This window comes from Myotis yumanensis, unplaced genomic scaffold (assembly GCF_028538775.1).
Source record: "Myotis yumanensis isolate MYYU_CA2020_CCGP unplaced genomic scaffold, mMyoYum1.0.hap1 SCAF_1, whole genome shotgun sequence".
NCBI classification, from domain to species: Eukaryota; Metazoa; Chordata; class Mammalia; order Chiroptera; family Vespertilionidae; genus Myotis; species Myotis yumanensis.
In genome coordinates, this window is record NW_027223752.1 from 183,781,565 (window position 1) to 183,808,668 (window position 27,104).

General features: G+C 40.8%; 1 protein-coding gene across 8 annotated transcripts in view; it reads right to left on the reverse strand.

Annotated features, from left to right (window-relative positions):
- Positions 1–27,104, reverse strand: part of ARHGAP24 (Rho GTPase activating protein 24) — a 554,910-nt gene that overhangs the window by 32,779 nt on the left and 495,027 nt on the right. For 7 of the 8 annotated variants that reach the window (XM_070393355.1, XM_070393371.1, XM_070393389.1 and 4 more), the window contains one exon: positions 14,221–14,428. In XM_070393355.1, the coding sequence (XP_070249456.1) occupies positions 14,221–14,428 (208 nt within the window). Of the gene's footprint in view, positions 1–14,220; positions 14,429–24,814; positions 25,752–27,104 lie in introns of those variants that run through there. The other variant, XM_070393396.1, reaches the window with a different exon arrangement.

Here is a 27,104-nt window from a genome sequence, read left to right on the forward strand (position 1 = left end):
CATTACACAGAAACCCATATACTTATTTTATAGACTAGTCATTAGAGTTGTTATCACTTAGTCTGGGTAAGAATGTTGGAGAGTATTGATTCAGTTTATAAATAGCCATACTCTAATTTATCTAAGTAGATTAAAAATTAAGAACAAAAAATGAAAATAAAATCTTACTTTTTTCATTTTAGTACCAAGGTTCTTTCATCAGAGAAATAAGGCTTAATAGGATTGAGACTCTTATAAAGCTTAATGTAGAATATTCAGGAAAGTTCCTTAAAATAGTAAAACATCAATATAACTCTATTTAAACAGGCCACCTTGTACATACATATGTATACAATTCCAACAACAACAGCAACCAGAAACTAATTAAAACTTTAAGTGATGTTAGTTATAACATTAATTAACATGGCTGTTAAAATTAGTTAATATGTCCCTCCAGTCTAGTGATTTTGGACCCAAGGTTTAATGTCATATCAAAATGTAACTTAGAAGTAATGTTCGAATGCACATGATACATTCTTGTACTACAAATGACATTAATGTTTTACAAACTCTTAAGGTCCAAGTTATAAAGATGCCATAAATTCCTCTAGTAGAAATTAACTCTGAAATCAATGAAGTCACTTAGATTTTTCTATTAAACTAAGATCCTATCATATCAATAATTTATATAATTACTTAGAATAAGTATTGGCATAAGGAATTGTTTGAATTTCATCAGTGATAAAGGGTTTATAGATAGCCTGTTTGTCAACTGCAGAAATTTTATTCTATACTAGAGGCCCAGTGCACAAAATTCATGCACTTGGGGGGTCCCTCTGCCTGGCCTGCGCCCTCTTGCAGTCTGGGAGCTGTCAGTTGGACATCCTTAGCACTGCCGCAGAGGCGTGAGAGGCTCCCACCACTGCCACTCTACTCGCCAGCTCTAAGCCCAACTTCTGGCTGAATGGTGCTCCCCCTGTGGGAACGCACTGACCACTAGGGGGCAGCTCCTGCATTGAGCGTCTGCCCTCTGGTGGTCAGTGTGCATCATAGAGACTGGTCATTCTGCTGTTCGGTCGTTTTGCATATTAGCCTTTTATTATATAGGACTAGAGGCCCGGTGCATGAATTCATGCATGGGTGGAGTCCCTCTGCCTGGCTGGCGATTGGGGCTGATTGGGTCTGTCTCGCCCAGTCCCGGCTGGGGCCCATTGGGGCCAGCCAGCAGCAGGGAGGGACCAAGGGAGGTTGGCCGGCCACAGGAGGTTTGCTGTAGGAGCACATGTGTGTGTGTGCATATCCACATACTATATATACACATATTACATGCACACATACTATATATATATATTTTGTTTGTAGAATTTTTAAAAAAAACATATCCAATAAGTTTTTTGGTGTGAAGAAAATCAATCCAGGCTCTCCTTGATTATCTCTATGTGTTAGATTTCTTCTCTCTCCAGTGCCAGTGGACCTTCATTGAATTTATTTACAATTGCTTCAGGAGAAGGCTCAAGCTTTCAAGGTTTCACAGAGTATTTATAGTTGTCCATGAACAAAGTTAGTTTTCTCAGGATTTTTAATAAACATAAACATTCTGAATTTAGGTTGGGAATAACGATAGTGTAATACCCACACTTGGGCACTTTCTCTGGCTTACTGTGGAATATAATTTCTTAAATTCACAAAATGTAACACATATACCAAGAAATGCAAGAATAATTAAAATGATTGTGAGGTGCCGAAACCGGTTTGGCTCAGTGGATGGAGCGTCAGCCTGCAGACTGAGGGGTCCCAGGTTCGATTCCGGTCAAGGGCATGTGCCTGGGTTGCGGGCACATCCCCAGTGGGAGATGTGCAGGAGGCAGCTGATCGATATTTCTCTCTCATCGATGTTTCTAACTCTCTCTCTCCCTTCCTCTCTGTAAAAAATCAATAAAATATATTTTTAAAAAAATGATTGTGAGGTTACTGTCAATTCTGATGACCTATTTTCAGGTGGATATAAATAAACTACTCAAGATATGAGAAAACTCATTTACATAAAATTTTAAATTATACTTAGCAAATAGCACTTACTATTCAATGAATAACATGGCTGTAGTTTGAAAGAGGTGGGCTGAGATACTTCTTGCTTAGTTTGCATTTCTCCCAGAAATGACTCAGAAATAAAGGTAACTGGAAGAAATCATATACTAAGTATACTATGACCATGGGATGATCTAATTAGATTATGTAAATGATGAGCTTTTATTTCTTAAATGGGATATGCTGTTTTTCCTAAAATTTGACACCTGGTATACAGACCCTTATATGACTGCTAGTTTTCATGTCTTTACATTAGTAAATATGTGTACCTGAGACTTTATCACGTAACCCTTTCTTGCTTCAATTGTACCCGGGACTTGAAGTGCTATGGGTTGTAATTTTAGTTTCATATGATTTTCAAAATCTTGGCAAGTAGTTAATAAACTTGGCTTAGCTAAAACAGAGAAGTTACAGGTGTATTTAGTTACTTTGCAATTTTATGCTGTCTGCCTACATGTTTTTCCTACACTAAATTCTGCAGATGGAGTTTCAAGAGAAACAAAGGAAATATAACCATCAAAATAGATTCAGCAATTTATTTTTTTCTGGAGGTTTCAGGTATGTAACCCAGGATTTTTTAGAGAAACATTATAGATGTTCTGACACTGAGGAGGTATATTATGCTAAAAATATTGTTTTAATTTCCCTAACATTTCTTAAAACCCATGTACATTCTTTAATAGTTCTACTTTAAAATAAAAAATAAAGTAAAACAAAGTATCACAAATAATTTTTCTAGCTAATGAAGACTAATTAGAAACCAGTTTCATATATTTCATAGACATAATGAATATATATAATGTGTTCCTAAAATGACCTTATTGCATGTTGCCCATTTCCTTCTGTAACTGTTACAAGTTTGGAGAATTTTGATGATCTGATTCAGGGACTAACAATAAAGGATATAACATTCTTTTACAGAAAACTTATTTTTTTCCAATAAGATAGAAAACAAAACTGTTGTGCCTTACAAAGGAGATGAATAAGTAGACGCCCAATTTTACATTTTGAATCTTCAACTCATAGTATTAGGGAGGACTTAAAAAGGATTTTATGGTATATCCAGGTGAGTCTCCAAATCAACACCAAAGCCATTGGAGTCCACGCAAAACTTGTTCCTTCTCTGAACACTCCAACAGTCTTTTATTACAACACAAAAGCATTCCCAACATGTGGGTTAAATGATACCACTCCACTTTATTATTCCTACACTGTTCCTTTTAAATAGGGATACAAACACCAATTGATAGATATACCAAACACCGGTTAAGTGGATATTTTTATTCATAACTTAATCAGGTTTTAATGGACGTGAACTCAAATTTATTCGAAGATAAAGTGAAACTTGTGTCCTCATCAGCATACGTATAGACTATTAGCTACATCACCAAGAGAGTAAAGCACAATGAAACGGGACAGAATTCCAGATAACCACCTGTCCTACATAAACTATTTTCACATTCGCGATAATTTCTCTTAAAGCTCATTAATTTTTCAGACCTTGGTATGTTTACAAGGAGGTTTCATGGAACCCTTCAGAATTATACCCATTGTTCTCATTAGACAAGAAGCCAAGCATTGGGGGAAGTAGGCCTGTCAGAGAGAGTGAAAAGTGACCTGACTGAATTTCCCAAAGTATGGATGATTCCAAGTCTGGTGCCACACAAAACGGACACTAGGTGACATCAAATCACAGAGAAGGAACACTAGTGTTTCCCCCCCATTACCTTTCAATTCTCCTGATTATATCAAACAGGAAGTTCCAGCTGGGAATGAGAGAAGTGTTAAAGTGGTATTACCATTTGCTAATCTCTATTTTTATCAAATAAGGAGAGGGCCTTGGGGTCAGAGTCTATGGAAAGCAGCTGTGTTCAGCTAGCATTTAATAACATGCTTTGTAGTCACTGCATTTATGCTATGTTGACTTTGTATCTATGGCAAATGATGCTGGTTTGCAATCAACAATAATGATACAAAGTTCCTTTTACAACAAAATTGACAAAGAGAACAGTGAATAAATGCAAAGAAAAATACCAGTAAACCTGGTACAGTTGTTATATGGATATGACCAAAGTCGATGGTACTGTATGAATGACAAGTTGGAGAAGTACTCTAAGATAATGGTTACCAAGTCTCGTCATGCCACCATAATATCTAAGAACTGCATCAAAACATAGGTACGTTAAGAGTTACCATAGCTAAACAGCTGTTCAGGAGTTTAGAGGGCTGATGCCTCTCGACTTCTGAGAATCATTTAGGGTGCTGGAAATAGGGAACCATTTTACCATCCAGACATTCAGTGTCTAAGGGTCTAGAATGAGTCTCACCAGAATGTGCCTCCCTGGCATGCAGATGATTTCAAGTTGAAAGCAAAACCCAACAAACTCAAGGGGTGGGGGAGTTTTCCTCCACCTCACCTGCCTACAGGAATTCAAACCATAAAACCGGCTCAGGAAGGGAACCTTAGCACATATGAATTAACTATGGCAGACAGGGAGAGCCAAGAAAGTCTGTTAGATTCCCCTCCATGTCCCATCATTTCCGAGTGGCCATTCAAGAATTAATTTGCCACATGTTTGCTCTTTCTTATCTACCTGTAAATTGCCTACTTTTCCTTTGATTTCCCAGGCCCCTGCCTTCCTCTCCTCAGTCCAGATGGTGTATAAGCCTCAATTGCCCAAAGTGCTCTCCAGTTTCTTAGTCGCATGGAACTCCCTGCATGTAGATGCATAATAAACTTGGTCATTTTCTCCAGTTAATCTGTCTCATGTTAATTTGATTATTAGTCCAGCAAGAACAACTTAGAAGGATAGAAGGAAAATCATCTTTTCGTCCCCCACCAGGGCATGCCTTAGCAAACTCCTGGAAATGTGTTCTTTGCTTTTTCAACTTTTTATCCACATGACCTTAAGCTACCACTTGCTTTTTTCACCTTCCTCCACCAATCCCTATCTTTAACCTTAAATATTTCACACTATGACACAAGGGCTCTACAATGTATAGTTTGCTACTAAACTCTTAGTGTTTGCTTTCTCGCATGGATCAAGGCATAAACGTGCAGGGAAGTACTTTTCAGTATGTTCTAAAATTTCAGCCCATTTTAGAAGCTAGCAAGATATATATTTTACACATGAACTGAATACCCCAGAAAATAATTTATCTTTCACAGTAGCACAACACCTGCCTAGCCTAGTCAGAACCAGTATGTTGCTTCCAATAATGCCATGAGGCAGATGGTACTTTTTTCTCATTTCATATGTGAGAAAACTGAGGCGCATCACTTCAAATGAGCATTGCCCTTTACCCCACATTCCTGTAGCCTACAGTCCAGGCTATATCTCCCAAGTTATGGTTTGAAGGCCAGGCATATAAACTCAACTCAAGATTTATTTTAAATGCAGATTCCTAGGCATCCTTCAATCTTTAAAATCACAACGATAGACAATGGGGTCTAGGCATTTGAATCTTGAGATATCTTTGTAGGTATTTCTTATGTAAACTAATGTTTGAGAATCTCTACTATGTCAGTAATGCTCCTGACTTTCAAATTCACCTTTTATAACCCTGCTTAGTAATGTTCAATCCTATATTGCTGCCCGGAGATTAAAACTAAAAGGTGTCTGGCTTTTCTGACTTCTACATTATCAGATTTGGATTTTTTCCCCCATTTTATTCCTGCAGACTTACAGTTTGTTTAGGGGTCCTAACTCAGTCACCCAAACAAAGAAAACATAAACAAAAGGGGAGAAGCTGAGAAGCAGGAGCGAGTGCAGAATGAACTGGGTGTGTGGGAGGGCAGCTGGAGTACCTAGGACAGCAGCTGTTTTATGGGATTCTTGGACAGAATGTGTAAAATCACTGGCTTCACACAGCCTGCTGTCCTTGCTCTTGAATGCTGTGTTGTAAGCACGCAGTTATTTTGTTGACGAGTAATTAATGCTGTGAGAGTGATACCCACAAGGCCATTCTTGATTCTATGTTCCCAACTCTTCCGAAATGAGTCTTCTTTAACAGCTAATGCCATGTGGAGAGCTTTGGGAACAAGATAACACTTGGCTTCTAATTTGATTTTACACATTCTGTTTTTCATCGTGTCCTCTCCAAGGGGAGAAGCTGAATAAAAAAATGTTGAGTTTCAATTTGTTTTTATTCCTAACTAGAAAAAAGGGAACGAAGGAAAGAATGGATAGAAACGATTTCTGTTGGTTTTTTTGGAGTTGACATAAACTGATAAAATACAAAATTTTTCAGGTCAATGCAAATGTCCTTTCTCACAAAATTCATTTTGGTCAAGGAAACTGTGGGAAAATGTCATCTAACTGTAAACACATTAAGTCATGCATACATGCAAGTCTTAAACTTGGACCTCAGAATTGGAAAAATAACGTTTAATATAATTAAAGAAGAGGAGAGAGTGCATGGTTTAATAAAAGCTGGCCCATGTGCTGGCAACCTCTCTAAATTCAAATAGTGTGTGTTCCAAATTTCTTTTTCTCTATTGTCTTTTTTTTTTCTTCTACAGGACAAAATGTTTCTCTCATTCAAATACAAAAACATTATCTTCCAAATGCATCTATAGTTTCAAAACCACAGGCTGATTTATGAATACAGATGCTTGTCAGCATAGGTCTGATGTGTACAAAACATTGAAAACAACAGAAGGGGAATCAAACAAACTGGGGTACTAATATGATAAATTATTACATAGTCCTTGAGATCATGTTTTTAAAAATTACTTAGTAATATGAGAAGTTGTTCATGATATATGTTAATAAGAAAAGGCAAAATGTAAAAATTGTGTGATTCCAATACATACATACATATATATATATATATATATATATATATATATATATATATACACACACACACTAGAGGCCTGGTGCACAAAAATTTGTGCACTCGGGGGAGAAGGGGGCCCCTCAGCCTGGCCTATGCCCTCTCACAGTCTGGGACCCCTCAGGGGATGACCACCTGCTGTCTTAGGCCCGCTCCCCGGGGGATTGGGCCTAAGATGGCAATCAAACATCCCTCTGGCAGCCTGGCAGCCCTCGGGGGATGTCCACTTGCCAGTGGGGAGCAGGCCTAAACTGCAGTTGGACATCCTTAGCGCTGCTGAGGAGGCAGGAGAGGCTCCCACCACCACAGCTGTACTGGCAGCCATCAGCCTGGCTTCTGGCTGAGCAGAGCTCCTCCCATGTGAGAGCGCCCTGACCACCAGAGGGCAGCTCCTGCATTGAGCGTCTTCCACCTGGTGGTCAGTGTATGTCATAGTGACCAGTCATTCCCAGTCCTTCTGCTGTTAGGGTCAGTTTGCATATTACCCTTTTACTTTATAGGATAGAGGCCTGGTGCATAGGTGGGGGCCGGCTGGTTTGCCCTGAAGGGTGTCCCGGATCAGGGTGGGGGTCCCGCTGGGGTGCCTGGCCAGCCTGGATGAGGGGATGATGGCTCTTTGCTGCTGGTCACACCCCCTTCAGGGTGGGGGTCCCCACTGGGGTGCCTGGCCAGTCTGGGTGAGGGGCTGAGGGCTGTTTTCAGGCTGGCGGGTGACTGAAGCTCCCAACCTCTCCTTTTTTTCTTTTTTTATTCTGGGATTTATTTACCTTCTATGGCTGTCACTGGAGCTGAGAGCCAGCTTTAGCTCTGAGGTTTGGCTCCAGCTCTGAGGCCTCCGCTGCTGAAAGCAGGTATCTGGGCTTTGTTTAGCTTCTATAATTGAAACACTGTTGCAACTCCAGCTCTGATGCCCGGCTGGCTGAAAGCAGGTTTCTGGGGATTGTTTAGCTTCTATAATTGCAACATAGTTGTTTAGAGTGCAGCTCAGAGCTGGGCGGCGGCAGGCAGGGAACCTTGGCTTCCTCCATCACTGGAGCAAGCAAGCCTCCTGTTCGCTTCAGCTGCCTGGCTGCCAGCCGCCATCTTGGTTGGCAGTTAATTTTCATATCGCCCTGATTAGCCAATGGGAAGCTTGTCAGAGGTACGGTTAATTACCATGTTTGTCTATTATTAGATAGGATATATTTTAATAGGTTTTAATAGATATCTAATATCTATTATTAGATAGGATATATTTTAATAATAGCTATATGTCTAAGTCTATATATATCTATTTATGTTATATATAGCAATAACTCTCTGGGTTATTTAATTTTGAAATAGTCACCTTTTCTTCATATATATTTCTATGTTATAAATCATATACAAAATGTTATAATTTAAAATGACTTTAATAACATTTATTAAATTTTAATAACACTTTACATGTTATAGTTTTATAATTTTACTAGAGGCCCGATGCACGAAATTCGTGCAAGGGGCTCAGCCCTCGCAGCCCTGACTTCATTCAGAAGGACATCCAGAAAGTCATTCGGCTGTCCCATCTAATTAGTATATTATGCTTTTATTATTATAGATTTTAAAAGTTCACTTTAGAAATCAAATTTTAGGCCTTAATATTAGTGCTATAATAATAGTAATCCTCACTATTAAAATGAGAGATTACCATTGCAGAATTCCTGAGAATATTTTTTCAGATTTTAATAAGTATAAAGATGAAAGCTAACTCCTGTTGACTATTTAATGAGATATAAGCATTATTCAAATAAAGAAGAAAAATATTTATTTACTCTTGCTCTTTAACATATTTCACAATAAAAAACTTTTGTACTTTGCTTTAAATCCTAATAGTCCATATTTTTAAAGTATTGTTTTTTTTTTAATCATTCTGATTTTGAACACTGGTGAGATTAACTTGAACTAGCAAATGTCCCCAGGCTTTTGGTCTTCACATCCTGAAAACAGAAACCTGAGCTAGGACTTGGTCATATAAAATTTCAAACTCAGCCAATTAACTAAAAATGTGAATATGGTTCTGAAAATAATCTCACTCTCCTTGGGAAATTAGAGATTGTTTATTTCCCTACCAGTGTACTTTACAATTACATTTTGACACAAATATGTAACTCTCTTCTTTTTATCTCACTGTTCATAAATCTTGGAATCCTTTTTATTTAATAAGCAGAATCTGGTAAATTCATATCTGCCTCCCTATGACTGGCCTCAAACTTGACAATCAAAACAAGGACATTCAGGTTGTTGGAGTATAATATTGTGATATGATAAGAAATATGTATATATTTTGGTTTTCATCCCTGGCCCCTTGCCAGAGCTCCTAAAACCTTTACAATTTCCACAATGATAAGAGTAATGGAAGTATTTCTTGGTTATAATATTTGGATTTTATCCTCAGTTCTTGCATTTTTAGTTCTGGGTGACAAAGATGAAAGGAAAGTCTTTTGTTATTTAGTTTTCCTTTATAGAGTGACCCTTTTAAACATGTAAATAAAATTACTTAACTTATTTGTTAAAAATCTTTTAATAGATTTCCATTTCACTTAGAATAAAAACTAAGTGTCTTATTATAACCTATTGGACTACACAGGATCAACTCCTTTAATCTCATCTCTGAGGATTCTAATCATCACTCATTGTATTTCAGCCACAGTGGAGTTATGTTCTTCTGGGCCTTTGTACCTGCTGTTCTAACTGCAACATGCTGCCACGGTATCTTAGGTCTTATCATTCAAGCTACACCCAAATGTTACATCCTCAAGAAAGAGGTGTGTATCTCCACCACTTCACTTACTAACATATTAGCACTTCACCCCTTATCACTCTTAGAAATTATTTATATATTGACTGTTTATTGTTTATCTGACCATCACAAATAGTGCAAACTCCACAAAAAAGAATAGACCTGGTCTGTCTTTTTCCACATAGAATTATATCTAAGACAAAGTAAACACTCCAAAATTATTTGCTGAAGAAATGAATGAGATAGATGGTGACAGTCAATTTCTTTCATCTCCATACATGTATACCACACCTTCCATCAAGAAGAAGAGTTGTCCTGGCTGGCATGGCTCAGTGGTTGAGTGCTGACCTGTGAACCAGGAGGTCATAGTTTAATTCCTGGTCAGGGCACATGCCCAGGTTGCAGCCTCCATCCCTAGTAGGGGTGTGTAAGAGGCAGCGATCAATAATTCTCTCTCATCATTGACATTTCTACCTCTCTCTCCCTCTGCCTTCCTCTCTGAAACCAATAAAAATACCTTTAAATCTGAGCTGGCCTTATGCTTTACTTTTGACCAATAGTATTCAGTGAACCTAACATTGTGCCAGTTCTGAGCCTACCCACTCTTGTCTTGAGTCCTGAGATACCCCTTAAAGAGCTCCAACAATCGGCTAACGAGAGAAGCCCTGAAGGATCCAAGAGTGCACAGAGGAAGAGCGAAGCTTAACCAGCCATCAGCCCCGCTTAGACACCAGACTTTGAATGAAGTCTCTTAAATACTTCATTCAGCTTGCAGCTACACAAGATTGAGGCAATAAGCACCATGGGGAACGGAGGCAAGGTGTCTCTGCCCAGCAATGCCCAAATGCAGAATCTGAAAAGATTGCTGTTGTTTTTAAACAAAAGAATTTGGCATGGTCTGCAATGCAGCAATAGATGCCTGAAATAGTCATTGGTACCAGAAATTGGGTGCTGCTACAGCAAAAATTGAAAATATATGTCTCGGACTTGGAACATGCAGAGTCTGGGCAGGCAATAAGGAGCCTATTAGTAAGAGCTGGAAGCAAAATGAGAAAACTGTTATTAGAGGCTAGAAAAAGTAAATGCTTACTAAGCAGTGGTAGAAAAATTAGCAAGACTATCGTCTGCATAATTCAGAACATAATAAATGTTCCTGATGAGGCTAAAGAAGGAACCATTCATCTTTGAAGAAAAATTTAGAGAAACTATAGTGGCCCCAAGTATCTCTAGCTGATAAAAGATTCTCAAAGTAAGAAATGGGCATAAAGCAAAGATGCCAGTAAGACAGAACTGAAGGCAAAGATTTCTGTTTACCTTTATGATGGGTGTGGCTACAAAATCCCTTGTTAAAACTAGAAGAATTAAAGCAGCACCTCACAGATTCTCTCAGCAACACGAAAGTATTTAGAAGAATCCTAAGATTATTCTATAGCAGCCTGACTCATAGAATATCGAAGGGCCTGCATAGAGATGGATGGGTGTGACTTTGTCTCAACTAGTGGATTATAATCCAGATGATAAAAACCAAGGTTTTAAAAGAATTTGTGGTAACTTGGGGAAAAAAAACACATAGTATCAGTTCAAAATGAAAGGAAACTTTGGATTCCCAACTTTCTTTTTTATGGGCAGGAAGTAGGCTAAAAAATAAGTCAACTAGAAATAGGAGCCATTTCTTGCAGAAAAAGAAGGAAGTCTCAGAGAACAGAACTAGAGGGCATACCAAGCCCTACCTAGAAACATGTCCCAGCCCCAGGAGAGGAGCCCTGACAACTTGTCCAGCAGGATTTCAGACCTGCAGAGGAGAGAATCTGCTCACAGCCTTCACAGAATAACAGGTAACAGTTTTTCTACTAAAAAACGAGAAAGCTAGTCTAACTATCTGAAATAAGATATTGAATAACAAACAGTGCAAACATGTGACTTTGGAGAGTATGGAATTACAGGAGATAAGTCTCATGATGACTTCAGGCTTGCACACAGAGGCATCTGCCAGACCCTGGGACGGGATGAGGACTTTAAAATAACAATAGTTTTGCTGAGCTAAGGAGACAGAAGTTGTAGTTTGGGGAGGTAGAAGCGGCTGGAGGGCATTTTGCCAAAAAAAAAAAAAAATCTTGAATTCTACATTGAGGTCTTCTTGAATCTTTGTCTAAATACCAAGTCTTTGGTCTAAATACTAAATAAACACACAAAGGGTAGAACTCCACAGGGTTAAACAAAGAACAATCACCAGGGGAAGAACAATCACCAAGGATAATAGAACAGAATAGAGGACAGAAAAAGAGAGAAAATCAGTGACACTAAAAATGGTTCTTTTAAAAGTTTAATATATATATATATATATATATATATATATATATATATATGCCTAAGCAGCTTTTACGACTGAACAAGGACCAGTCGACCAGTCGCTATGACACGCACTGACCACCAGGGGGCAGACGCTCAATGAAGGAACTGCCCCCTGGTGGTCAGTGCGCTCCCACAGCCAACCTCATGTGCCCAGCCTGGCGGCCGTTGCCTTCTCTCCCCACCCTACTGGGGCCTTTGGGCCCTGGGCTGGGACAGGGAACAGCGAGTGGGTGGCGGCAGACACAACCTCTTTCCCAGAGTGGCCAAGGGCCAGCTCCCTCCTTGGGGCTGGCGGCCAACCTCCCGTACCCCACCCCTCTCCCCAGCTGGCAGGCCCCAATTGGCCCGGCTCTGATTGGCCCTGATCTCTGGCCAGGCCTAAGGACCCCACCTGTGCATGAATTTGTGCACGGGGCCTCTAGTATATTAATAACATACTAGGGAGACTGATTAAGAAAAAAGGATGTCACAAGTTGCTAACATCAGAAGTAAAACAGGGAACAATCTACAGACATTACACAAAAAGTAAGATGACAATGAATTTGAAAAGTTATATAGAATGGACAAGTTTTATGACAGATATAAATGAAATGGTACAAGAAAAAGTTAGAAGAGCCACATCTAAAAACTTTTCCCACAAAAATAACATCAGACTAGATAATGTCACTAATAAATTGGATCAAAGTTTTATGGGACAAATAATACAAACTCATACACTTTTCAGAAAACAGAGGCAGAGGGGACACTTTCCAACTAATTTTGAGGCCAGAATTCCTCTGATAACAAAACTAGTCAAAAACATTACAAAATATGTTTGGTCAATATAGGTCCAAAAATCCTTAACATATTATTTGCAAGTCAGATATAGTAATATATAACAAGGATAATACATAACAACCAAATATAGTTTATCATAGGAATATAAAGTCGCTTTCACACTTGCAAATCAAAGAATGTAACTCATGACATTAACATAATAAATGGAAAATATATTGATAAAATACTAAGTTAAAATACATTGAAATAAAATACTAAGGTCAAATATATTGAAATAACCCTATTTTTCAATTCTTAATATGGAAAAATCTTTGTTACACAGTGTTAAATTAATAATATTAAGATAAAAATTATTTCTTTTTTCTACTAAATTAGAGAAAGGAGGTAATTCACAAAATAGTAACAATGTTTAATTCTTAACTTGCTGTATACTTTCTCCTCTGGAACTTCCATTATTTCCTAACTTTCACCATGCCATACTTCTTGTTTCTTTGTAAATTTATTTTGGGTTAAGATGAAGGCATCTATTTAAAATCTAATGCTTCTTACTATCATCATAACAAATAGTTATTTTTAAATACATTGCCAATATCCTAATCTTATCAATATTTTTAATATCCCATAGCTTAAACAACTTAAAAATCAAACAAGAGAAGACTTATACTTTAAAAGTTCACTCTTCCACCTTAACTTATTTGGCTCAATGGATAGAGCGTCAGCCTGCAGACTGAAGGGTCCTGGGTTCAATTCCAGTCAAGGGCACATCCCCAAGTTTCGGGCTTGATCCCCAGTAGTGGGTGTATAGGAGGCAGCCAATCAATGATTCTCTCTCATCATTGATGTTTCTACCTCTCTCTCTCCCTCTCCATCCTCTCTGAAATCAATAAAAATATTTTTTTAAAAAGGTTCACTTTTCCGATGTTAAATACAGTTTTAATTTAGAACCAAAGAAAAATAATCAATAAAATTGTTTTTAAGGGGGCCCTGACCGGTGTGGCTTAGTTGGTTGGGCATCATCCCATGCCCCAAAAGGTTGCTGCTTCAGTTCCCAGTCAGGGCACATTTCCAGGTTGTGGATTTAGTCCCAGGTCTAGGGTGCTTACTGGAGACAACCAATCGATGTTTCTCTCACATTGATGTTACTCTCTCTATCTCTCCCTCTCCCCCCCCACCTCTAAAATCAATAAAAACATATTAAAAAACAAACAACTGTTTTAAGGGGTAAAAAAGCACAGAAGAGAAAAGAAATCTGAAACATCAAATCTTTGACTCTGCAACTTAATAAAAACAATCCATAATTGTGTGACCATGTAATTAACATCATCTATACTATTACAACATCAATGACAATGTCTCAGCTCACTGCATCCTTTCAGTTCAGATTGAATTTCTCAGTAAAGGATGGTAGGTAAAATCTTAAAATCTACCTGTCAAATGATGGCTTCTCTCCACAGTCAAAGGCATCCTGGAGCTCCTTGACAAGGTTAGCCTGGCCTGGCAGCCGGAAGAGCCCCTCTTCCTTCAGCCCCCTCTGTCGGATGAAGTCCACGCACTGCTCCACCAACATGGGAGCCAGGCGGTTCCCATATCTCTTCTCATAACGGACAGTTTCCTCCAGTTTCTGCCCAAAAATGCCTGAAGAAATAAAAAAAATCACAATGAATTTAAGAAATGTATCTCTTCCCACTCTGATGCTTTCTTTAAAAACTCAATGTAAAGGAAAAAGAAAGATTGGAATGCTAGCAAGCATTTCACATTTGGTACCTCACATTATTACAGAATCAAATTCAAGAAAAATACCTGTTGCATGTTCAAATTATGTAATACCCCAGAGATGAGTGGGGAATTATTTTAAATTGCAAAAGGGAGTAAAATAGCATATCTTTTCTGTGCTCCAATGTGGTAATGACTGAACTGTCCCTGTGTATGCCATGCAGCGTATCAGCATTTCTCTCATTTAACACTCACAGGACTCTGTGAGGAAAGCACCACCAACATACAATTTTATTGAGGAGGAGACTAAAGCATAGAAAGATTGAATAATTTGCTGAATGTCACACAGCTAGTAAATGGTGGAGCCAGGTTTGTTCGAGGCTGTCGGATTCAGAGTCATTCTGTTGGTATAACACAGCAGCTATAACATAGTGCTGCGAAGTGTGCAGAATGACTAAAAACTGAGCTAGAGAGGAAGTAACCTGCCAGCTTGCTAGCTTGCCTACCTCAGTTCTTGTTGTCATCTAGGATGGGTGATTTCTGCTGAGAAAATGTAAATTTATGAGAAGGTCAGAAAAATAAAGAATGAAGCAAAAAACTCTAAATATTTATGAGTATGCTACCCAAGGAGACTCTTTTTTTATGTGAAGACCTATGCCTATTTAGCAATATCATATGTGAGTGTTACGGTATGTAGACAGTAGTAACATGTATTTAGAAATTCCTGTGGGAAATCATATTTTCTCCTCTAGATCTAGCCTTGATAGGAATGATAATAGATGTACACTTCCCATTCTGTAACATGAAAACAGGATGTCCCAAATGTCTCTGGCTTGCATGGTTGGCGTGCGTTAACCTCCTGTATAATAATTTTTTTTAGGAAAGTGAGGAGGGAAATTATTTTTTTAATATGTTTTATTTATGATTTTCTTTGAGGGAGCAGTGAAACTTTAAATTTTAAAATTAATAAAAAAGAACAAAGGTTATGAGCTATTCCCAACTAGCAGCACAGGAAAGACATATTGATTAATAGATTATTAAAGGAATATTCTCTGTTAAGTGAGTCTGCAAATAGTTCCCGCTATGCCCATGTAAATTCCCAGTGAGGTTTCATACTCCCTGATAAAATTCTGCCAGAATTTCTGGGGTGATGACAGTACATCATGCATACCTCCCCTAAAAGAACATTGTTGGTGCCATAAAGCATTACCGAGGACATGAGTTTTCATTGGACTGAGAAAGAAAACCACACAGGTGAACTTATTATATCTGTGTGAGGCTGTTTAAACTGGAGGGAGAAGGAGAGGGGGAGGGGAGGGAGAAGGGGAGGGGGAGAGGGAGGGGGAGGGGAGGGAGAGGGGGAGGGGGCGGGGGAGGGAAAGGGAGAGAAGAGAAATCTAAGCAACCTTCAGGGTTTGTGAGATTCCTCCTTTACTGTGATTTATAAACCAAATAGCTAGAGGCAGCCAGTGAAGTTAGTGAATGTGATCAGATAGATATATTCAAATTCCATTAATCCTAAAAACAAATAAACAAATACAAGGCAAATCTTGGACTCTCTGCATCCTGTAATTTTTCTCTTTGCTCCTAGTATCCAAGGAATTACTCTGGCTTCAGTCCATCCCTTTCTATCTTCTTGCTTACCTACTGCACTTTGGCCTATGATACCACCATGCCACTAAAATAGCTTTTTTAGCCCTGACCGATTTGGCTCAGTGGATAGAGCGTCGGCCTGCGGACTGAAGGGTCCCAGGTTCGATACCGGTCAACGGCATGTACCTTGGTTGCGGGCACATCCCCAGTTGGGGGTGTGCAGGAGGCAGCTGATGGATGTTTCTCTCTCATCGATGTTTCTAACTCTCTATCCCTCTCCTTTCCTCTCTGTAAAAAAATCAATAAAATATATTTTAAAAAATAGCTTTTTTAGCCCTAGCTGGTTTGGCTCAGTGGATAGAGTGTCAACTTGCGGACTGAAGGGTCTCGGGTTAGATTCCAGTCAAGGGCACATGCCCAGGGTTGCAGGCTTGATCCCCACTAGGGGGTGTGCAGGAGGCAGTTGATCAATGATTCTCATTGATGTTTCTATCTCTCTCTCCCTCTCCCTTCCTCTCTGAAATCAATAAAAATATATTTAAAAATATAAATAAAAGAGCTTTTTTAGCAACTTCTTAGTTGCCAAATCATTGACAGCTTATTTTATTTTTGTAATACTTTATGTCCCACTCGCCTTAAAATTATCAATCTCACTCTTCTTCCTGATACTGTTCACATGTCACATAATTCTTGCCTTCCAGAATACTCTTCCCAGTCTCCTTTTTGATATGCTACCTACTCCCCCTTCTCATAGGTTTGCTGGTTCCCTGGGTTATGTCCTCAGCCCTGTTTTCACCTTACTTGTCACAATTCTTTTGCTGGACTCCACTTAATTTCACTGCATATCAATTATTCCCAGATCTGTGTCTCAATTTGGGCCACTCTGTGGTCTCTAGCATTACATTTCTAAGTGCCCATTAGAACCCTCAACATGGATATCTCAGGTTCAAAATGTCTAAAACTGGCTAACTAATCTTTTCTTCAAAACCTGTTCCATTTCCTATAGTTCTGATTTTAGTTATCAGTTCCAGCGATACACCCCCCAAATCATGGAAGTGCCATCTGAGAGCCAAGCTAGATTCCTCCCTCCTTCACTACCTGTTGGGACCCCAACAACTACCCTCATTCACGCACCAGGTTTGTCCTTTCCAGGGTCATTACTACTACAATGGGCTAGATCCTCAATATTTCCTAAATGACTTTTTTTTTTTTAAATATATTTTATTGATTTTTTACAGAGAGGAAGGGAGAGAGATAGAGAGTTAGAAACATCGATGAGAGAGACATTGATCAGCTGCCTCCTGCACATCCCCCACCAGGAATGAGCCCGCAACCAAGGTATATGCCCTTGACCGGAATCGAACCTGGGACCCTTCAGTCCGCAGGCCGACGCTCTATCCACTGAGCCAAACCGGTTTCGGCTCCTAAATGACTTTTTGTAAAGTCCCAAATCCTAGTAAGTGCTGCCACAGTGACCTTCATAGTATTTAAATCGGATCGTGCCATTCTTTTGCTGCATTTCTTCCAATGGTGCCTGCCACTGGCCAACCAAACTCCTTTGCATGAAATACAAAGTCTCCCCAATGTGACCTCCGTCTTTTTCCACTGTCTTTTTCCATCAACAATGTTTAGGTGACATCCATTGTGTGCCAGGCACTGTGCCATATCCACCCTCATTTCCGCGGCTTCTTCACAAACAACATGCTAACTATACTGAACAATTTGTTGCTTCCTTCTAGAAGGTAAGACTTGCAATCACGAGTTAGCCTAGAAAAATTTATCCTGCAAGATGCAACTTATATCATCTCCTGTGTTAATTAAGACTTATTACCATTCTCTCACCCCCATCCTAGAAGCAACGCTTGATATATTTCTTCTTTGATTTCTTAACACATTGCTGTGTAAGAATTTCCTTAGATGACTCTCTGTACTCAACTAGTCCCTTAGTAGTCAAAAGAGGAATGTGTTTCCACTATTATTATAGTAAGAGAATTAGTTTTCATTTATTATTATTTTACAAAATTTGTGCACTGGGGGTGGGGGTGTGTCCCTCAGCCCAGCCTGCACCCTCTCCAATCTGGGACCCCTCCAATCTGACATCCCTCTCACAATCTGGGACTGCTGGCTCCCAACTACTTGCCTGCCTGCCAGCCTGATCACCCCCTAACCACTCTTCCACCAGCCTGATGGACGCCTAACTGCTCCCCTGCTGGCCCAATCACCACCAATTGCCTTCCCCTGCCGGCCTGGTTGCCCCCAACTGCCCTCCCCTGCCGGCTCAGTAGCCCCCAATTGCCCTCCCCTGCCAGCCTGGTTACACCCCAACTGCCCTTCCCTGCTGGCCTGGTTGCCCCTAACTGACCTCCCCTGCTGGCCCGGTTGCCCCTAACTGCCCTCCCCTGCCAGCCTGATGGCCCCTAATGGCCCTCCCCTACCGGCCTGGTCCCCCTCAACTACCCTCCACTGCAGGCCTGGTCACCCCCAACTGCCCTCCCCTGCCGGCCATCTTGTGGCTGTGGGCACTACCATCTTTGAGGGCGGGGCAGTCAATTAGCATATTCCCTCCTTGTTGGCTGTGGGTGCCACCATCTTTGCAATGGTGTGAGGGTCAATTAGCATATTCCCTCTTTATTAGATAGATTGAAAAACAGTTGTATACTATATATCTTATGAACTTCAGAGAGGCTTTGGTAATCCTTATGATGCCATATACACAAGGAATAAAATGGGGTGGCATCAGATCTGAAGGACTCCAAGATTCACATTCTATTCTACCATGTCGCTCTGATCTGAATGTGTCTGTTAAAAATTCCTGTGTTGAAAACCCAAGGCCTGAGACGATGGTAGTAGGAGGCTGGGACCTTTGGGGACTAATCAGGTCAAGAGGGCAGAGCTCTCATGAATGGGATTAGTGCCTTTATAAAAGGGATCCCAAAGAGCTCTTTCATTCCTTCCCTTTCTGTCAGGTGAGAATGCAGCAGGAGGCTGAAAGTTGGCCACCTGCAGGAGGGCTCTCACCAGAATGCAGCCATCCTGGCCTGGTGTCAGAGTTCCAGCCTGCAGAACTGTGAGAAATAGATATCTGAGGTTTACAAGCTACCCAATCTCTGTCATTTTGTTATAGAAACCTGAACTGGCTAAGACACATAGGCAAACTCTCTTGCTTCTATCCCTGGGACTTAATACTGCAGTGAGTAAGGACTGACTGTTCCGTAAATATTTGTAGATTAATGAGTTCATTGAAGCAAAGTATTTTACCTCCTCAATTATAGGAAATATATGAATAACTTCAAAGTAAAAGGGAACTCATCAATAGTTCTCAGGTTATGGCATTGATTTCTATAAAAACTTGAAAATAAAAAAATCCTGTTTGCTGACAAGAAACCAGAAGTTTAAAAGCATTTTGGTTATTGCTCCAATTCTTTGTTATCAGTTATTTTTCAGAGTTCACTATTCCTCCCTTCCTATAGATCACATGCTGAGCCATAGAGAGAATTTGCTTTTACTTATTCTTCTGCTACTGTAAACCTGGTAACAGAATAAGTCTTGGTACCAGGACTATAATATTTTTCTATTGAAAGTGAACATTCACCCATGGTAAATGGAGAAGTCAAAATAAAAGACATCCAAACTAGTATAGAAGCAAAACCAACTAAGGCTTACTTCAGACTCATCAGCACTTCCTAAGTAGCCAACAAATCTTATATGATAGAAAATGTAACCAAAGGAGCTCAGAGTCTGTAATAACCAATAAATTCTTGGCAGAATCTTGACTCTTTTTGTTGTCAGAGTGGGAAAGGAAGGAGAAAAATAAAGGCCTGGAAAAGGTAAATGTAATAATGTGAACATAGTGACCCAGTGGCCTAGGTCTTACACCAGCAGAGTAATTACAGACACCGTTTACATCTAGGTACAAGCCATGCAATTTACATGCATTTTTTCATGACACTCACAGACATTCTACAAGGAGGTTGCTCTTCTACAAACAGATTCAGAGATGTGTGGTGACCTAAAGTCACACATTTGGAAAGTGGCAGATCTGGGGTACAAATGCGGGTCCATATACTTCCTCTTCCCACTTGTTATGTTAATTCAGTTCAGACAAACTTTTGCATAGCGATGACCAGTCTTTTAGGGTCATACAGGAGAAAGTGTCTTTTCGTAACTTCCAAAGACTAAATCTGGTTTCATGTAGTTCAGGGAAATCACTGCCTTTGCAAATGAGCCCATAGTCAAGTTTTTGTTCATGAGCTCCTCAGACATTGCCTATAATTCAATGTATTGCTTATTATAATTACTTATTTCTGTTTTTTTTTAAATCCCCAAAGAGTCTGTGAACACATCCCCAGCACCACTTGGTAGATGCTCCATAAAACTTTGATATATGAATTAATGAGCTCTTCATTTATAGCACCATATAAAATTATATGGATTTGGATAGTAGCAATCTGTTGAACAAGTCAATTTCCATAAGTGTAATTACAACATGAGCAACATACAATAATCTTTAAAAACATGTTGATTTTATCCACCAACATTATAAAGACATTTGCTTTAATTCCTTATAGCCTATAGAGACTAGCAGGAAAATTTAGATAAGAATATTACTGTTTGCCATAAATCTTGAATCCTTAATTGAGCAGACCTATTACCATTCTCACTTTGGGAATAAGTAAATGTCTCTCTTTTTCTACTACAAAAGTGCATACAGCACTTTAACACTTGGATTGCGGGAAACGAGTTAAGTCGGCTCGCGTGAATTGCGCATACTCCGCGGGAGCCGTCTTAAGATGGCTATGAAGATAAGGTGGCAAAATGCAGCATATATGAAATATAAGGGCTGCAGGGTAAAGAGTATGATGCATGTTCATTAGATCCCAAAATAGAACCAGAGGCATGGATACATGGAACACACTGACAGAGGTCAGAGGAGTGGGGGATGGGGAAGACTGGATGAAAGAAGGTGAAGGGATTAGCCAAAGAACATGTACGCTTAGCCCATGGACATAGACAACAGTGTGGTGATGGCCAGAGGGGGTGTGGGGTGGGGGCTGGGTAGAGGTGGGCAAAAGTGAGGGGGTAATGGGGACATCTGTAATAGTGTCAACAATAAAGAAAAATATCATTATAACATAATGCAAAAAAGGTAATATAATGGATGATGAAACAACAGCTAGCAATATCTTGAAAAGTTTGGATAGACAACAGTGTAGAGAGAGCATCATAGCAGAGAGGACACAGTGGACAAAAGCAAAGAGGTGATGTAGAGATGTGTTTAGGGAGAAGGAGTGGGGCATTCTGGAGAATTGGGGTTTATTCTCTAAGGAATAGTTGGAATTGGCTAGAAGGTTTGATAATTATATGAAACAGGTAGGACTTCCTTTAGATGTAACCTGGAGTCAAGAAAATGTTCAGCTGTGGAATGCCGCTGACAGTACTGCTTAGGGATACCTATTAGGTGATGCTTTACAAATGGACTGCATGGCCCTGGCCTGTTTTTCTCAGTGTTTGGAGGATTGGTCTGTGGACCAAAGGGTTGCAGTTCGATTCCCAGTCAAGGGCACATACTTTGGTTGCAGGTTCCTCGGCTCAGGTAGGGAGGCAACCAATCAATGTATCTCTCTCAGTGTTAAAACAAAAACAAAACAAAAACCCCACACAAATGGACTGTATGTTGTAGGAATTTGTGAAGAATGTTGGGGATGGAAAGAGGTAAGGATGGGTGCTGTCTTGAAGAGCCACTTTTTAGGTTAAAGTAAGTTGTGTGCATGAAGCAATAGAGACACAGGGGACTAAGATGATGGGAAGAAATGGAGCTGAAACCATACAAAGAAGGAAGAAGCTGAGTGGTTATGTATAAGCGGGAGGCGGGGGGAGAGGGGGAAAGCACCGGAAAATGAATGATGACTTATCTCCAAGAACAGGGCAACTCAGGACAAAAACAAAACAAATCAAACAACAAGCTAAAGTTAGGGTTAAAAATTTACTTTAGTCTTTCCCATGATCACAATAACTTTAAATCAACCAGCCTATTACAACTAGAAATTAACACTAATATTCATGATCCCAAGTGTTACCCACCCCCAGGGAATCAAAAGACTGGTTCTGCTTAGCATATTAGATATTAGTCTTAAGGAGGCAAAAAAAAAAAAAAAAAATCAAGAGAATAAAAACACATTGTAATCTTTATCTCACCGGAACATAAACACTGAGCACCCCTATCCCCAGCTTCCTGCCTATTAGGTGTTTGTTTTTCCTAGATTTTTAAAACCACTGGGAAATCTTTTCAGTGACCTGTATTAGTACCTAAACAAAGACAGAGAAAGATGACAAGGACAGAAGAGTGTGAAGAAAAAGGAACCCTGAGAAGGTAGTTACGGCTCACATAGCATGCAAGCTCCAATACCACCAGGGCACTGGACACGTGGACTCAACGCCACACTTCATCCTGAGGGTGTTTCTTCCGTCCGCCTGCCCTTGACAACAGTCAAGAATATGCCCTAAATGTGGACCAGGAACAGCAGACACGTCACCATTCTTACTTCTGGGCTCTCGGCCATGATTCCTGCCCTCTCCCTTTGGCTTTCACTGAAATGCCTTAAGCTGATGCTCTCCAACCGGCTTGGGAGAGGAACTCAGAAACTAGGTCCACTTCTTGAACTACTTGAGTGCCCAGGAAATTAAACAAAGCACAAAGGAACCCTCTCTTCTTAAGGTGGCATGGCTTGGGAATCCAGGACTGAAAGAAAAGTTCGTTCTTTTCAGTGCCAGACCTTAAACAGCCCATGCTGCTGGCTGCTGCTGACCTGAGTGACTAGAGCAGCAGGAGACAGCAGGACAGCAGCCTGCACCCCTGCCCTCCAGGAGCCCCACTGGGTCCCTGCTCCCTGTGCTCCTGCAGCCAGTGGGCTGAGGGAGGCCCGTGTGCACTGACTGGATCTGGAGAAAAGGAAAGAAAACTTCCAGCAGCTGAATGCTTCCCGCACCTCCTCCCCTTTATGCTCTGACAGAAACCAGAATGCAGCTCTGTAAATTAAAAATCTGTTAATCCTTGACTCAGATGCTGAGCATTCCTCAGATGACTGCGATTTTGCGGAGGGAAGGACAATGCTTTAAAAATAGCCCACAGGAGACGAGAGACAGAAGCTGCTCCCACTCCTGTGACTGCCTTTGCCAGCCCAGGGGAACCCCTTTGCAGGCTCTGCCTCCCCTCGCTGGTGTTTAAGGAGAAAGGGAAGAAGGAGGAAGGGGCAGCCCTGTTAGCCAGGATGCTTGCAGATCTGCTATGCTCCACTATTAAAGGAGAAAAAGGTGATAAAGATAATAAAGACCTCGCTCTAGGCTTCAAAAATACATTAATTGTCCCCAGAACGTCTCATATTACAGACGAAGAGCAATAACCCGGAAACATAGACTGTCTCTGGTATTTGGATCAACCCGGTTTAGTGTCTGAGGTGAGGGAATTAGAAGAGCAAATGTCTTGCAAGCAATTAGTTTCTAGTCTTCACTTTCTATCATTGTCTGTTTCTCTCTTGGTGCTACAGCCTCACAGTAACCCTAATCTGTGCTCTATCACCCTGTTCTGAAATCTCTATAACTCTCTAAAATGTGAGACACGTACATTTAATTGTCTTTATGGATGAGAGAGGAATAAAAATTAACACCTGAATTCCTTGCTGATAATATATGCTAATGATCCTAGCCAGATCTTAGCTGCTCAAAGGGTCAGACTCAGAAGGAACAAGGTTTAGTTTTAAAAAATTCCCACTATATTTTTCTTTATATAAGTGACTTTTCTTAATTCTCTTTGTTGTTGTTGTTGGTGACTAAGTAGAGGGAGTTAATAGGTGGCAGATCAAAGAAAAAAGGGAGAAAGAATGACCTTGGACGTTCCTCAGATCAGCTCCTGATTAAATTAGCTCTCTGTACAGAACCTTAAAGTGATAATTACCTAGTTCCAATTTAGATAATCATTCCATTTATTATTCCCATTTTGAAGCAAAATAAAATGTTAAAATCTTTTGATACATCATCATTTTCTAAAAACATTCATTTTACCTATGCTGTGCTCTTTAACTCTCCCTTCATTCATTGCTTCAGAAATGCCTTAGTTTCCCCATGCCTTTTTTCTGATAGTTCCTAGCTTTGGCCCCTTCCAATGCCACCTCTTTGGGAAGTCAAGGTGACTTCTACTTCTAATCAGTGTTATTCAGTGTGGCTGAGAGCCTCTGGCAAAGGTCACAACAAGTAACCTGATTATTAACATTTTCTCAGCAGGGGAGGTGAGGCAAGCACAGGCGGTCAGAGCCAAACCGATATGATGGGAGAACACACGGGAGTTGAGAGGGACCCATTTCAATGTGGAGCAACATGGCTGCTTGATTTGGGTCTGGGAACAGCCCAAGGTGGTCGTGGCCCCTCCCATTAGGATGGTCAGCTCAGCCTGTTTACTTCTTCATCAGTCAGTCAATCACTCTAGATCCCCACCATTCTGTAAGCCCCACCTACCTAGACTATTCGCAGGCAGTAATAAACAGATCAATCTGCACCTTGAAAAATCAGTCTAGACAAGCAAAGACGCACACAAATCACTTCTGCACAGTTCTAATCTCTTGGTTTCCAGACTCCCATTTTATCTGAGCATAAACTGAACTTTAAAGCATCAGAGAACATATGCATACTTTTAAAAAGGACATTAACATATCATCTACCTACCTTTCCGAAAACTAAAACATCTTTTGATTCTTCTGTATGTAGTTTTAGGAATGAAAGGAGTTGATGCTAAGGCACCTGAGGGGCGCCCCCCCACATTTCGGTCTTCAGGCATCATACAGGCCCAAAGTTCGGACAGTCTCAGCTTCCTTTAAGACCTGCCTCGGTAGGATACCCCACAGCCACTCCTTCTCATGTTTGTTTATTTGTCAGGTCTTAAGTGCTGACTCCTACAACTCATAGGTTTTTATCCTCCAAGTCCTGAAACAGGGGTACGTTACCACCTCTCATTCACTCCTTTTTGGCACAAGAAAACACACTTCCTTTTCTCTTGCCTAATCCAGAGAGTTTTTAAGGATTTTCTTTTTTTTTTAAATTTCTGCAGCCATTCCAAAATATCACAGCAAAAAGAACCGCAGCAAGCAAGCTGCGCCTCCCATTCAGACAGCAGGATTTTTGTTTTTTTATTAAGAACTGTCTTCTCAGCTGGAACTGGGGGCACTGAGATTCTTCAGGAAAGGTCAGCAAATAGCCATGTGCAAGGGGACAGAGCAACAGTGACAAAAAGGACCCTGAGGAATGCGTCAGGGCCGTCCTTGCTGGTTCCTTTCCTCTGAGCAACAGGGGAGACAAATAATGACACCTTCTCCAGAAGTGCGTGATGGATTCTTTCCAAAGGGCCGCCCTGTCCCTTTTAGAGCACCCCTCATCCTCGGACGCTCTCCGCAGGCTTCTCCTCCCTTTTCCCTTCCGTCTTCAAACTCCGGGGGCTCCCGAGGGAATCGCCACGTCAGAACAGTCAAGTGCCCATTCCTGGAGACGCCTTGGGTCCTCGGAAGAGGCAGCCAGCGCTGCAGGGAGCCTCTCCCCTCCTCCGCGCCCGCTCCCTTTTCTCAATGAGAGCTGGGCGGGAGCTGGCAGGGCTGCGGCTGCCTCGTCACCACTGCTGTGGCTGCTGTGCCTTCAGTGCCCACTGGTCACATGCAGCAGGTGCAGTCACAACAGTGTGCGGGGAGGAGGGGGCGGCCACCCCGCGGTGTGAACCCCTTTTTTCTTCCTTTGACTTTGAGTTGACTTCCTGGCGCTTGTCTGTGCTGCACCTTTCCAGCCGGCTGCATCATTCCCTCCAGAAATCCAACAGCACCAAGCCACCCCCAAGTGGGCAACACGTTTGCCCCTTCCTTCCTGTATCTATTCTCTTCCTGTACAAGGTTTTTAAAAAGCATGCTTTGCAGTTCAATCTACTTGTGAGTGCTGATTTAAATGTTCCAGTCATTAAAACATGTGATGTGTATGCATTTGTCTGTGAAAGAGAAAATATTCTAAATCTAGTGACAAAAAACCTGCAGGTATAACCACAAAACAACTCCATTTACATGCATGCACATTTATGTATAAATATATTTCTCTGGTTATGGTTTGAAAATATATTTCTCTGGTTATGGTTTGAAAACCAATCCTGTTTTCAGCTTTCTCCCCTGCTCTTGTAGGCACCCTCTGCACCCAGCCGCCAGGTCTACCAACCCTCTCCGTCCCACTCACTGAGCAACTGACTCCTGGGTTAATCATTCATCCACCTGGCTGTTCCAGGTGCAGATTTGGAATGCCAGTGCTTTAACCCCAGCTGACCCCCCAGGCATCTGTGTTCCTTCCTAGCCAGTCAGCGGGAGCTTTCCAAAATTGTGAGGAGTCTTAATGAGACACTCCCTTCAAAAAAATCATTACTCCAGGCCCAGGTAGGAATAGTTTGTCACTGAAGGGATCATTCTCAGTTATTCATGCCCTATGGTTCAAACATTGTTCTCAGCTCTGTGTCGCAGCATGCAGCTAGGAAAATAGGAAGTCACAGAGTACAGCTCAGTACTACCAAACAGAAGCAGGGCTGGGCTGGGAGGTAACCTGGGCCAGGGAACACTTTGCTGACCTCAGCACTGGCAGGAGAGAACATGTGGAATCACAGGGCTGGAGCTGGAGTGAATCCTAGTAAAAACAGTGTCATTCAATTGTCTTATTTCACAAATGAGGAAACTAAAGGTGAGGGGGTCACTTATCCAAGACCACACAGCCGGTCTGTGTCAGAGGCCAGAACACAGTGCCTCTTAATTAACCCCTGCCTGCCCACACGCCAATGATTCCTTATGAGGATTATTCACATTCAGCAGTTTTACTGGCTTGATGGGTCTCTGACTCAACTCTTTTCATAAGATACAGACATATACAGGAAGCGCCTGGATTCATTAGTAAAGTTAGGCTAATCATGCAGATTTCACTCCGCTGACCCTGGGTGAGGCAT